General features: G+C 34.7%; 2 protein-coding genes across 6 annotated transcripts; one reads left to right on the forward strand and one right to left on the reverse strand.

The window, feature by feature from the left end:
- The first annotated feature begins 812 nt into the window (after positions 1–812).
- On the forward strand, positions 813–12,797 carry LOC141712628 (uncharacterized). 5 transcript variants are annotated; one of them, XR_012571633.1, is made up of 15 exons: positions 813–1,033; positions 1,158–1,244; positions 2,611–2,744; positions 3,172–3,230; positions 3,304–3,358; positions 3,442–3,474; positions 3,701–3,749; positions 4,350–4,390; positions 4,456–4,557; positions 5,129–5,176; positions 5,313–5,432; positions 5,747–5,906; positions 12,237–12,318; positions 12,407–12,488; positions 12,659–12,797. XR_012571633.1 is itself a non-coding variant. In XM_074515633.1 (12 exons), exons 1-12 carry the CDS (start codon positions 832–834, stop codon positions 5,813–5,815), a joined length of 999 nt encoding a protein of 332 aa, XP_074371734.1. In that variant the 5' UTR covers positions 813–831; the 3' UTR covers positions 5,816–6,111. The 5 variants fall into 5 exon arrangements, 2 of the variants coding, with proteins under 2 accessions (XP_074371734.1, XP_074371735.1); XR_012571632.1 differs by having other exon boundaries at positions 12,415–12,488; XR_012571634.1 differs by lacking the exons at positions 12,237–12,318; positions 12,407–12,488; positions 12,659–12,797 and adding an exon at positions 11,933–12,019.
- On the reverse strand, positions 6,332–12,749 carry LOC141712627 (sucrose-phosphate synthase 4). The gene is made up of 14 exons (XM_074515632.1): positions 12,468–12,749; positions 11,944–12,033; positions 11,176–11,423; positions 11,020–11,083; positions 10,414–10,613; positions 9,576–10,056; positions 9,105–9,236; positions 8,821–8,952; positions 8,550–8,726; positions 8,223–8,276; positions 8,045–8,107; positions 7,021–7,857; positions 6,781–6,908; positions 6,332–6,649 (listed from the first exon to the last, which is right to left on the reverse strand). Exons 1-14 carry the CDS (start codon positions 12,747–12,749, stop codon positions 6,379–6,381), a joined length of 3,159 nt encoding a protein of 1,052 aa, XP_074371733.1. The 3' UTR covers positions 6,332–6,378.
- Positions 12,798–13,807: the final 1,010 nt, after the last annotated feature.

A 13,807-nucleotide genomic window follows, 5' to 3' on the forward strand; every position in this document is an offset into this window, starting at 1 on the left:
GAAGGTGCATAATTAAAAATATAGTTAACTATAGTTAATTTTCTTTTTATAATTTTATTAAATTATTTGGGTTTATTTGAGAAAAAACTTAGTTGATTTTTTTGTCAAGATAAATTAGTTGATTAATTGCAAAAAATTAAGACTTTTATTAAATTTTTTAGCTAACAAAAAATATCATATACATCATTCATGTACAGAATTTGAGGGGCTGTTTCCTTCACCAGTATAGAAAATTTTGAATATGTGTTTAACTTGCATATTTTCTAAAATGAAAACTAGAAAAATGGAATGTTTATAGTTAAGAATGAGAAAATTCTGGAAAACAGCTTTTAATTATTTTTTAATCTAAAAAATAAAAACACCCACATTTTAACAGTAGTATACACACATTCACTATCTTTTTATTCACTACCTTTTTATATGAGATATGCATAATATATTATTATATTTTTTTATGGAAATACCTGAATATTATTAATAGTAATATAATTAATATTATTATTATTAATACATTTGTTTTAAAATAAAGATAAAACAGACTTGCATAAAATTTAAAAGTTTTATATTGATGAAGTAATCACAAATAAATTGTTAATATAATAATACATAAAAGTTGATATATAATATAAATATTGAAAATTTTATAAATATAATTAAATAATTTAAAAATAAGTTTTCGTAATATAATTTTTGTTGACAATAACAATATTTATAATTGTTCATTAATTATATAAAAAGATTTTATATTTCAAAGTGAGAAGTGTTTATATATATTTTCTACTTTCTTGTTTAAGTTAATTTGGAAGAAAGCTCAGTAGTCCAGCATAGGAGATGATCCATATTTCCCTCCACTCTCTCCAGTCTTCGCTACACTACTGCCCCTCTTTTTTTCACTTCACTTCAATTAAGCTTCTCTCTCTCTCGCTAAATTTCACATATATTTTCAAACAACGTACACGTTTTGCATCTATCTTCGCACCGAAAATGGAAGAGTTTTTGCAGAACATGAAGACTTTGCGCTATCAAATGAACGGTATATCATTACATATACCTCTATATTCCTCATTTTTTGTCCAAATTCTAAATTATAATTGATTTTCTCCAATTTATCCGATTAATTCTATTTATATTCAATGTGTGTGTGTGTGTTACTATAGATGTGGAGGATCAAGCGGCGAAAATCTCCGTTGAAGAGCAAATGCTGATTACTACAATTGAGACTCTCCGAAAAGACCTTGAATCAGGTTTCTATTTATGTAATACACGTTAATCAGTGTGATTTTGTCAATTTTGTCTTATCTCGATGTGTACGAACATTATTGATGTATTATATGCTCGTGTTTATGCTTTATTGCTCGAGTATGTGAAATTTACGCATTCGTGAAATGCTGGAACATAAGTATACTTTGAAATGAATTTTTGAAAAGTTTAGTCATATTCGTTGTCTGGATAAGTTTATAATTATGTCTCTGTGCTGGTACTGGATTGTATGACTTGTAATTAAGGAAATAATAGTTGCGATAGAGTATGATTCTAGTTGCATCTGTGTGATCTTCTTGTTGCAATGGCGCACATCAACTTTAAGTGATAACAGTCTCTATAATCTCGGTTGTTGATTTATACAATAAGCTATAAGCTAGTTGCGATAATTATATGGAGTGGGACTCTTTATATTTGACAAAGCCTTACTATACTTCCTACACATTTTTATGCAACAGCGTAAGCGGATATTACCATAATAATTTTTATGGCAAAAGTAAGGAAAATAATTGCAACCACAGCGAAGACTTAGACAATAGTTTCTACCTTTTACTGTCATTGTTTTTAGAAGTCTGGGTGTTTTAAACACAGTACTAAAGTTTGAATGCAGAAGTCAAGTTCAGATATTGTTAACTGAGGTTTCTATGCTTTTGGATCCTGATTTTTAAGAACCTGTTTATTGTGGTGACAGTTCTTCCTTTAGTGAATCTAGGAGCCTTTGATTTTTCGTTGAACTTTAAAGGAGTTTGAGGGTAGCGAGGATAGAAAAACTTTCCGGTGTGTAATTTTCTGTTAATTTATTAGGCACATGGACAGTAAGAAAATAAGGAATGAACTGCCTATCTACAATTAATGTTTCTCATTTATTTTAAATTTTGAGGCAGTTCTCTTAACTAGTGTTAAGAGAAGTGCCTCTCAAATTCTCGGGTGACATCTACACCAGAACTCAAATATGTATTATGAGGATGTTTAAATCGTTAATATACTTTCTTTAGAGATGGCCACATGACACACGTTCTCAATCTGTATCTTAGGATTTTCCTTTACAATATGAAAATCTTGCCCTGTCCAATAGAGAATTGCTATTGCATCAGCTAGTGTGCTTTCTTTTTCATTTTGTACAGATGATTAGCATTTTCTTATAGCTCTTAGTGTCATAATTACAGATTATATACCATTGCGGAAGTCTCTCTTCCATATTTTAGATGACACACAGGTTGATATTTGGTCAACCGCTCTATTAGTTATCTGCATTGCCAGAAATTTCTTGCTTTTTAGTTATAATTAAGAGCTGAATTCTGTTTCAGTAAAATGTTATTTCTGCTTTATAGTTATTTTGTTTTGCTACAGCGAAATCTGAAACCAAGCGGCTTAAAGATGACACCGACCTGATGGTCAAGGAAAAGGGTGAAATCTGCTCACAGATTTTGCTTAAGCAGCGAAAGTTAAATGAATTGGAATCGGATTCACAATCTCTTAGCCAGGTATCCTTTCACTGTTATTTTTTGTCTACTATAAGAGGGCAAATGCTGGTTGTAACCTGTAACTTGTAAGTTGTTAAGAGTTTTGGAAATTTTACTTTATTTAGATCTGTTTACAAAATATATTTCTGGTACTATCTTGAGAAGCCAAATTTGAACTCTGTACACGATTTGTTATACATACGGTTCCTTTCTATGGTGGCATAAAATATTGTTGTTGATTTTTCTCCAGTAGTATTCTCCGGATGGCTTTGATATATAAAAAATATACATATGGTAGCTAGCAGATCTGTTTCTATAAACTAAATCTTGTGCCACATTAACTGCATTCGTAGATTATCATCCGCAGATATATAGTATAATATAATCTGAAGCTAAATTTTATTATGTTTTCTTAATACTAATATCATTCTTGGCTTCTGTTTTATAGACAATGACACTTATTCAACAAGAACAGTCTAACTTGTCAGAAAAACTTGTTGAGAAGAGGTACCATAGCGACTGTTTATCACAGGCATTTATTGTGTTAAGGGATACTGACATTCTTTGCTTATTGTTACAGTACCTATTACACCAGAGTTGATGAAGATTTAACCACCAAATTTCAAGAACAACAGGTTTGACAATCTTTTATGTCATGTAATTTGTGTAAAAAAAAGTTGATATAGTATCTAGTTGAGGTGTCTTCTTTTTTGTATAGGACTGGATCAGTGCCTATAAACCTAGCTTAAAGGTAGGAGCAAGGTTGCTGGTAATCTCTTACAAGATTTTGTGAAATTATCCATTGTTTATGTCTGAAGAAGCCAGACATGGTAGGATTACTATTTTAAATTGTAATGACATGTAAAGGAGTATAGAACTTAAACAGGAAGGGGTCCTGACATGGATGGTCAGCTTTCTTACGAAAGAGTTATTTTATACTTGATTTTATATCTCAGAGCTGATATCCTTTTGTACAGGTCAAGGATGGTATAAATGAAGAAGCTGGTAAAGCCGAAGTAGTAAACGGTAAAAGTTCTCTGTATTTCTGTTGTCAAATCCAAGTTTAATACTCTTCATCATTGGATAGCTTTTTGATCAATGTACATACAGAGGAGCTTTAATTTGCAAGATATTAATGGAGTGCATGGGATTTGCTAAATTTAAGGCAGTGACTTAAGGTTTCCCGCTGTTTTCTATTTATAAAATTTCAACGGAAGGAACATTTAATGGTGACCAATTGAAGGGTCTGCATAAAAATGATATATGGTGAATTTTGGTCTACAAAGATGCATGGACTTCCGTCACTGACCTCATGATTAGGAAATTTATATATAAGATGAAATATTGGAAACATCCTGATCTTTTTGAGGGAAAAAAGTGTAGTGCTTACATATTAATGCTAAATAGGTTGCTACAATCAGTTATGAGAAAAGCTAGGTGTCTCTATGCTAGCTATATTTCCTGTCATCATTCGTCGAAAAACTATACTGTAATTGGCATGTTACATTACCAATATCAATTTATATTATATGTTTATGTTGGATGCAGCAAATATGCTTTGTTTAAAGTGGGTTTTTTACTTATAAAGAGTCATTAATACATGCTGCTGTTGAACTTCCCTTGCAGGCAAGTTTAATGTCGGGAGCTATCTCATTACAGAAGATATGGTAAACCCTCTTTGCATATCTTATTCGGCCACATGGAACTACTGATTTGATTGTTGGAGTTTCAGGATAGCACACAGAAGAACCTAATGGAAGATATAGATGCTGCTAAGGCAAAGTTTGATTCCTTGACACAAATGAAGTGTAAGCTTGTATCCGAGAGCAGTAAGGTACATATATGAAACTAATTCGTCTTATGTCGGTAAAGGTTATTATATAAATACTATGATGAGAAAACTGATACCCTCTCGATGTTGTTGATGGCTGATCTTAAGTGATGAATGTTCACTGATTTCCTTGAAACGAGTGTCTTAATTTGGGAAAATTTCTTTAGTAAAATTTCTTTAGTATGCAACCCTCCTTGTTGGCTGTGAAGCAAAATATATACTAAAATAGTAGTAAAAAACCAAGAAATTCTGGTGATTAAACACCAACTGTTGAATTGTTTTTTATTGGCTTAGAGCACAGAAGAGGCCCTCTTCCTTGGTAATAAATGCTTTAGGATTTTAGCCGTAATGTAAGTGTGGGTCCTCTTCTCTTTGCTAATAAGAGGTCTAGGGCATGGGTCTGCAAGTATTTAGTTTGTTGCAAATAACCATATCCAAACTTGTGTTGAAATCTTAATTTCAATAGAGAAGATTAAACCATGTTACAATGCTTTTCTAAACCAATTTCCATCACCTCATTTTTTATAGTTATTGTTTAATTAATATTTAATATCTTGCTTTGTTTCTCTAACAGGTTAATCAATCTATTGAGTTGGTGAAGAGTAGGATAAAAGAGTATAAGGTTTGTTATACACAAGGAAATTAACTACACTTGGTCATCTTTCATTACTCTTTTTTCAATTGAAATTAGTAGAAAGTCGGTTGATATAATTGGACGATGGTAGCAATATCAGCTTTAGAATATATAACATTTGCAGCCAGAACTAAACGAAATGGATAAAAAGAGCCTTCAAGAGGAGATTGAAGCACTGTTGTCTGACAAAGCTGGAGAAAATGAGTATTTGCAGTCTCTGCAGCGTCAGGTTGAGATGTTGAAGGTAATTATCTCTGTGACGTTTTACCTACTTTCCGATATATTAGACAAGCAGGGTTTTACAAAATGTCCTGTGTTTGTGAATTTTCTCTCTCGTTTTGACATAAAGTTGTGGCCGTAAAGGTCACATAGGTTTTAGCAGTACATACAAAATATTTATCTTCATTGTATATTATTAAAATCCCCTTGATTAGATTTTGTTTATCTTGAAATATAGTAATTCTGAATTTTCATTATTTGTGCTCCTTTCCTTTCCATTCATTGATTTTTTTATTTTTCGTAGTGAAATTTTTGTTTGAGTTGTTTATCCTGATGCAGGGAATTTCGAACATGGTTAGATGTGTTTGTGGAATGGAATATAAGGTAGAAATTGGTTGTGCACAATGAAGCTTGTGGAAGATGCTTACAAGTGGGAATCTGCCTTCACAACTCAGTGGGCGCATTTGAGAAACACTTTTTTATCATTTCAAGTTGGAAGGTAAATACACCTAGTGACTCATGTTCCTTTAAATAGTAAAACTTGATATGTTTGGACTGGTAAAATGTTTGATATTGTAAAAGCTGAAGTACTGTCAAATCATTCATAAGCGTTAGAACTGTAAGCTGGTCTTATGGTGGTAAAATGAAATTCATGTGCTACAGTTTCAAAAATCACAATGAAAGCTTTTGTGTCAGTCATCAAACTTCACTGAAGTCCTGAGCTGTAGTGTTCATCAGAGTTCGGTTTTGATGCCTATTATTTACATAAAGATTGAAGTTAAGTAACTTTTAGCAGACCTGATTACCTATGTATACAAACTTAATTTTAATATTTTTTTGGTGAAATCATATAGTTTCCTTCTATTCATTGTATCAAGTATAAGTGTCCACCATACCCCTTCTTTCTGAAATTAATTACGGAAATGCAAAAGAAGAAAAAATAACGTGATTAGAAAAGTAAAAGAAACACATCACATGATCCCAACAGTCTCCAAAGCTGTGGAAATATCTTGGGCTTCATATCCCTCGGAAAAGGCAATGTTTAGGCTATCTTTGGGGACCAAGTCTTCCCTTTTAAAGCTGTCTTCGCTTCTAAGCATCTCACAAGCATATTCTACACAACCTCCTAGAACAACAGTCTTGTGGAGGCCGACAAGCAGGTCTTCATAGTCTGTATCCCCTTTCTCCCCCACAAAGATGACCATTTTAGAAATTTCGATGCCCCATCTAACTGATAGATACCTGCATGCGTGGACAGTTACTAGCATGCATTAAATTTCAAAGATTGTGCAATTTTTGTTTGCTGCATCATTTGTACAAGTTACAACAAATCAGAACAAGCCTATTAGGACAGGATGTGAAAAAAATCATACCTTAGTGCTTGAGCTCTTGATGCAAATAAAGGCATTACATTTAATCTTGATCCAGCATGCGTGTAGACAAGGTTGCAGCGAAAGCCTCTCATTCTCAACCTTTGGCGTAGATCATCAATTCTTCGAGTCTGTCAAAAAAATAAAAAACAAAAAGATTGTCACTAAATCTGACAGTCCAAATATGCTCGATTTTTTTTCTTTTTCTTTCTGTCTCTTGCCATTGATGCAGAAAAGTTATACCTGGGCTCCTGATTTAATGCTATATGAATAACATCTGGAGCTACATGCACTCATGTAATGCATTGATTCACCCTCTGTGTCATCTCCTATCATAGCGAGTCTCATCACTATTGATCTCACATTTTCTGCCGGCCACCGATACTCTATATGACCTTCATAATCTTTGTCTAATACTAAATCTCTCCATGGGAAATACATTTCACTTCCACTACTACAAATCAGGGCATCAAAATCTTCTGTATTTAATTGTGATGCTTTAAAAGCTTCCCTCGTCTCCTGTAAAGTTAGACCTGTTAATAATACAAAACCTATCTGGCCTGTCTTGGAGCCTGCAGCTTTCATAACATTGTGGATGACTATTGATAAGGTTTCAGTGCAGAAACCACTGCTGTTGTAACAGTCAATTGCAACTACATATAGGCCTTGCCTTCTTCCAGGAAAGTAGCTACCGGCGGACTTTCCATTAGAGGATGCCATTTGAGTCAGGGTTTCAATGAGTTCTTTCTGTCTGCTTGCCCCATCAAGTTCTACACTGCCCTTCACATCTACATCAATGGAGAATCTCAAAGAGAGGTCATCAACATCACGTAATGACTCACTCATCGGTTCTTCAATAGTTGGCATGATCTCGAGACGAGTAGTGGGTTGACGATTTCTGCAGCGTTCCACATAGGAGAGATAGTTACGACAGTGTTCTGGCCATGAGAAGCGGTGGATATTTTTCAGTCCATTTTTCCGGCAGTCAAACCAAAGATTTTTGTCCGCCACAAGCTTTAGGAGAGCGTCTTCTATTGCTTTCTGGTCGTGTGGATCGATAAGAAGCCCATTATTGAGTGCCTGTTAGCAATTAGTACCTTGTTAGTTTCATGAAAGTCGATTGGAATAAATTAAACAGCAAGACTACAATCAAAAGCGGCGTAGTTTTGGCTAATTTGTTTAAGCGCCAGCCAATTCAGGCCTCACTTAATTTCATATGAGACCAAATTGGAAAACAAAGTCAAGAACATCGTGTTGTAAGGTTCACCTTGAGTATGTCCACTGGGCCACCATTTTTGGTAGCCACAACGGGTAAACCATAAGCTGATGCCTGTAAGGAATGAGTGAGTTAGTTGCATAACTGCACATCTCAAATAGCTAAGAAGTTCTCAGACAATAAACTGTTGCTAATGTTCACATATTAGTGTACAACAGCCCTAACTTACCTCTATGATAGTGAGACCAAATGGTTCCACAAGAGCTGGGTTGATGAACACACCCTGAGAGTAAAAGAAACCACATAAACGTTACTCTTGGCATTGTTATCCTCTGAAAATTTAGTTCAAGAAATGGAAAATTCAATATCCTGTTGGATAACAAATGGAGGTTCACAGTTCAATGCCAATCTTTTTAGTTTAGCTCCCTGTTCTACTGTCCACGTATGAATTTATGCATATGATCTAAAATTTATCCGAGATTGTATTACCATTGTACCCGGTTCATAGTTCACAACTTTGCCTCTCATATTTACAGCAAGATTGCAAGTAAATTACCTTGGTTTTTGTAGCTAGGCGATATATCTCTGGGACATCTGTTTGCTTGTGATGCTTTGGATATGCTACTTGACCATACAAATCGTACTTGTCAATGAGCTTCAGTACTGTGGTAAGAACAACCGAGCTGCTGTTAGACATCTCTTCTATGTCATCTCTGTTACCAAGAATTAGCGCCTGCAAGTGCAATGTGGATCAGTTATAGCTAAGAAGTATTATTGGATAAGCTTTAAGTTTCAGTTTAACTATATGCAAAAAGATGTGGTGTTACCAAGTTTGCTAGTTCCCGAAGCGGTTTGCATTCTCCAAAAGCCTTGAGCAAAGTCGTCACATTTTTCTTAGGATCTGGACGAGACAGTGCCAGGATCATAGGTTTGTGCGGGTTCGTAAAAAACCTCATCACCTGCAAAAGAATATGTCCATGACAGAGGTTATTACTATATGCAAATAAACCAGAGACCGGAGATAAAAAAACAAGACCACTGATTTGTATTATTTACTTGTAGGTTAATGAAGTTGCACTATTAGGTATATACGTAGCAATAGATGGCTAACCTCTGACCATATCGGAGGTATAGGTTTTTTGGTTTGAGCTCTGCCGGTGCCGAATAGTGACTTGAGATCTCCATCGCCTTCTAGTGAATCTTCTGTTGTGACATAGCTGAAGTCCATGCCAGGTGGTATTACCTAGTTTCGTGTACATGTTTAAAACAGCACTGTTAGCATCACTTGAAAGCTTACAAAAGCTTGAACCATCTTTTGCTCAGAAAGTAACCATTATTTCCCCTTTAAACACATCTTGTTGGCAGGTTTTTTTTGCTAAGTTGTTCATAGGTATCTTATATTGTATAATCATATTATATAACCCAGTAAAACCTAAATATGTTTTTTTTGTTGCTAAATGCCTAGACATGTTCATTTATACCTAAATCCTTGATAGTTTGGATGAGTTTGAGAGGGATGCCTATAAAATAGAAACTATATGTTGTTGGTGACTGTAAAAAGCAAGGTGAAGTATGTGCTTACCACCATTCTTGGCATGTATCTTCCCAAGCAACTCACTCCCCTCCGTCTCCTTACTCGAAGCTTCCTCTCCAATTTGATATCAAAACCATCATACAGACCCCATTGTTCTTCTATCTCTTGCCTTGTGCTTGTCACCACCATTTCAGTTGCATCTAATCCGAACTCTTCACCTTCAATCCTCCTCAATATTTTGTAAGTAGAATTAATGTCCTCTCTAGAGAGTCTTCCTTGTTTAAGAAGCTGCTCAAATTTGTTTCTTCCTAGGGAGTGCCCTGTTAGGACCATAGGCACATTTAGCGCCCCTGACAAGCGTGCTGCCACTTCCCCAGCATCTGCGTAATGGCCATGGATCACATGTGGCCACAGTGGTTTCCCTGCATCGGCTTGTTCACCTAAACCTCTTGCCACGCTCACAATATGACTTAAAGCCCCATCAACAAACTCAGGTATATATGGCCATAATGATTCCTTTGGAATGTACCTATGCGAAACAGCAAAAGTACTGTAAGTTTCACTCTTTATTAAGATCTTATTTGAAGAATGACAAATAAATCCTATTTTAATTAAAAAGTTACCACACTATAAGTAAATACCTTGAAGGAGGGTTTTAGTTTTGGATAGCAGTTATTATTACAGTTTGAGGTGAATATGTTATCATAATTGTTGTTCGGTGAATAAGTGTCTATAAAATCAAGGCATGCTCGACCTTCTAATATTTAAAATTCCCTACATTCTTAGATTAGGAATGGCAACAGCAAAAATATATGTAGTGACAGCTTAAAGTTAATTACTCTATGTACACCATATATTTCAGAGGTGTGCAAGTAGTTATAGTTACTTGTTGGGAGGTCCGCAGGGGATCCGAATTAAGTAAGCACCACAGCCACCGGAATCTTCAGATGGACTTGATAGCATCTCAATCGGCTCACCGTAGCTTGAATCAACATCCGGACATGTTATCTGTCGAGTCAGTAGATCGACCCGATGGACACCCTTCATGTCTGCCAATGCCCTGGCTAGTTCTACCACATATTTTACCTGAAACATTTATAATGTTCGTAAATGCCATAGAAGGGAAATGTTGTCTATGATAAACCATATCTGCTAGAAAATGGCAGGCCTCTGCTAGAAAGTGTAGTAGCACTAGGTAAGTTAGATCATAATTTCCAGAGCTCATATCTATCAAGTATCTACTATGTAAAATAGGTTGACTCAATTAGTCACTCTTTAGTTATAGCCACAGAGCCGGACGCTTTCTTTCACTTTCCATCTAAATGTATACACATACTGCTTAGTCTTACTACCTATGTTTTGATGTCTATATTCTCCATATCTGTTTCTTCTGTCAATTTTAAAGCTTTCATTATTTACGTGAGATGAAGGAAAAAGATTGTTTGATTAAGGTCATAAGCCGTATTATTAATTTGTCAAACATCATTAGTACCTGACCACCAGTGTCAGAATCTCGTCCCAGTTCCATATTCTCTCCTCGTACCAGTCCATGAAGACTGCATTAAAACATTGAACAGATAAGTAAAAATTATCATTCTTCTAATTGAGCAGTAGCTTATGAGAAAAGGGGAGTGACAAATAATTAAACCTGATCAAGACAATGTAATGTTGCTTAGAGCTGCTAGTCTCATCTGACCACATTTGCATTTCCGAGTTAACTCTTCCCAGTTTTCCTGTAAAAGGCATGACCGTCGTTGTCGTCTCCGTCTGATTGATCACATCACTTTTCTCCTTTTCTCCCTCCGACAGTTCGGAAAGATCATCATGAGCATCATTTCGACCTTTCTCCCTTTCCATTCTTCGTTTTGCTAGCCTTTGTGCATCATCCCATGCTATCTGTACATAAATTTATTATAGGAATCATCGTGTATAATAAATAATCCATTATCAATAAGTTAAAAGCTTCAAAATTCCATATATGTTTTAAGAGTCTCCATAACTGTTACTAATTAATTTATAACAATTTTCAGATTTTTCTAAAGATTCAAGTGTTTTCATATAAACCTGAACCGTTTACCTTGTTTTCGAACAGGGCATCTGTATAGTTGATTTGGTTATTTTGCAATAATATTGTCATCCAGTAGATTATAATATTTCAATGCTTACTATCTTGACTTTCCTTGTCAAAAAAGAATCTCAGACTCCTAGTTGAGCCAGTTTTATTTGGCCAATTATGAAAACACGATCTATTATTGATCTTGATGTGCTCATGACAACTCTCTTCTGTTTTCTTTTCTTTTTCATTTTAGAATGATTTTTTTTGTCAAGTTACTGACCCTGATATTGACTGTTGGTGTGTAATGAGATGGTCTTTTTTTTTTGTGTATAAAATAAATGAAAAATAGAGAAAGGAGACCTGTTTCTTTTTACGAGCAAGATGCCAGATACGCCAGCACATATTCTCCAGTCTGTTACTGCGGGCACGGGTATTCCTTGTTGCAATCACCTGCATTTCATTTCATTCACAACTATTTCATCCACTTTTGATGAAGCAACTAAACTAGGCTTCACATAAAGAGAATTCTATACACAAATAAGACACTTTTATTTATGTGAAGCACATGATTCCATGCTCTCCTTTTTCTCCAAACCTTCTGGTACTAGGAATAATGGAACATATTTTAATTTTCAAGTAATTTAAAATTGCAGAAATTCTATTGGCTAGTGCACCAACAATGACTGGGTATGTTTTCCGATAACAGAAGATCAATCCCAAGAGTTAAAATCTCAGGTAACCGTGAGTATTTAAATTCTCGTAAATTTCATTTTCTGGGGAAAAATGATTAAAGTTCACGTGCTGAAGTATGACCTATTTGAAGTGTTGCAGGATTGGGTGTATGTGTGTGTGGGATAGACATAGATGAAGGGGAGAGTACGTACCTTAAGCCAAGTTCTATGGAGGTCAGTTTCATCAAAGCTATTAACAACCTCCTCAACAAAGTAATTAGTTGGACTAAAAAGCTTCTCAGCTGACTTATCTTTCCCACCTTCAAGCTTCTCCAAATTTAGCTTCTCATCAAACTCTTTTCCCATACTCTTAATATTAGTCTCACTTCTCTCCTTTCCTGCAGCTTCCTTTATTTTCGCGTCGCTGGTCGACGTCACGGATCCTGCGTCCAATATCGCCTCCAAATACCCGTTTATCCATTCGTTTCGCGCCATTGATCTCTTTCTCTATCAGTATATGTTTAAGAGACTTGAAGAAGGAGATGGTTTAGTTTCAATAGAGCTAGCTATAGCTAGCTCCTGTTTGGAGAGAGCAGAGAAAGCTTGTTATTTTCAAATGGTTTTGGTTGAGTTGAGCATGCATATTTATAGTTAGTTAGCTAAATAACCAAAAAGAAATAATATTGAGAAAAAAAATAAGAACCTTTTAAAGGCCTCGAATATATAATCTATCATATCCCTATTCTTCTTAATATTCTCACCACACGTAGGAGCACAATTATCTTATAATAAATTAATTCAATTCAATTTCTCTCTCACACACAGTCAGAGACTTCAGTTTTTATCCGTTATAGTTGAGAAATAGTTTTATGTAGGTTTTAAAACTGGTAGGCGTTAATATTTGTAAGTAATCAGAACAAGTAGGCTAGCAAGTGTTTATATATGTGTATCATTGCCTTGCCCCCTTTACGTGGTTGGCACTGCGTGCATGAGTGTGTGTATAGAAGGAAACCCTGTATAAAATAGACAAGCTGATTATGTTTTTTTGTCAATATACCTCCACAAGTCACAGCCGTTGTAATGTTATCAACTATTTGTCTCTTCTCCTGCTAATGTATCACCGTGTACCGTCGACATTTATATTCAAATGGGCATTATGTAGTGTTATACATTGTCCCAAGGCATTCCCGTATTCTATGATTTTTTGTTTTTTTTTATTATTTTAAACTGAAAACACACATTAAAATATATTATTAAATAACTTTTATAATTATTTATGATAATATATTATATTCTATGATATTTTCAGTTAATTGCTGATTCAACAGAAATTGAGAACAAGTAATTATTATTACAAGTTGTATAGTATTATTTGTGAATGGAGGAAATTACTAATTGAGCGCACAATATCGTACCACCGACTTGAGGTGAAGCTCAACAATTGTTATATATCACCATTCACTAGGGGAACTTTCAGTAAAGTTGCTAAAAAAATAATAACTTAACATTCTTCTCAATTATTTTTCTTTCAAATACATTTTTAAAATAATAGA

This window comes from Apium graveolens, chromosome 3 (assembly GCF_009905375.1).
Source record: "Apium graveolens cultivar Ventura chromosome 3, ASM990537v1, whole genome shotgun sequence".
NCBI classification, from domain to species: domain Eukaryota; kingdom Viridiplantae; phylum Streptophyta; class Magnoliopsida; order Apiales; family Apiaceae; genus Apium; species Apium graveolens.

Excerpts from the sequence above, each read along its gene's own strand:
- LOC141712628 (XM_074515633.1), top strand. The coding sequence starts at position 832 with ATGATCCATATTTCCCTCCACTCTCTCCAGTCTTCGCTACACTACTGC. Across the intron at positions 1,245-2,610 it reads CCGAAAAGACCTTGAATCAG|CGAAATCTGAAACCAAGCGG; the intron begins GTTTCTATTTAT and ends GTTTTGCTACAG. Across the intron at positions 3,475-3,700 it reads CCTATAAACCTAGCTTAAAG|GTCAAGGATGGTATAAATGA; the intron begins GTAGGAGCAAGG and ends CCTTTTGTACAG.
- LOC141712627 (XM_074515632.1), bottom strand. The coding sequence starts at position 12,749 with ATGGCGCGAAACGAATGGATAAACGGGTATTTGGAGGCGATATTGGAC. Across the intron at positions 11,424-11,943 it reads TTGCTCGTAAAAAGAAACAG|ATAGCATGGGATGATGCACA; the intron begins GTCTCCTTTCTC and ends ATTTATGTACAG. Across the intron at positions 8,727-8,820 it reads TTCGGGAACTAGCAAACTTG|GCGCTAATTCTTGGTAACAG; the intron begins GTAACACCACAT and ends TTGCACTTGCAG.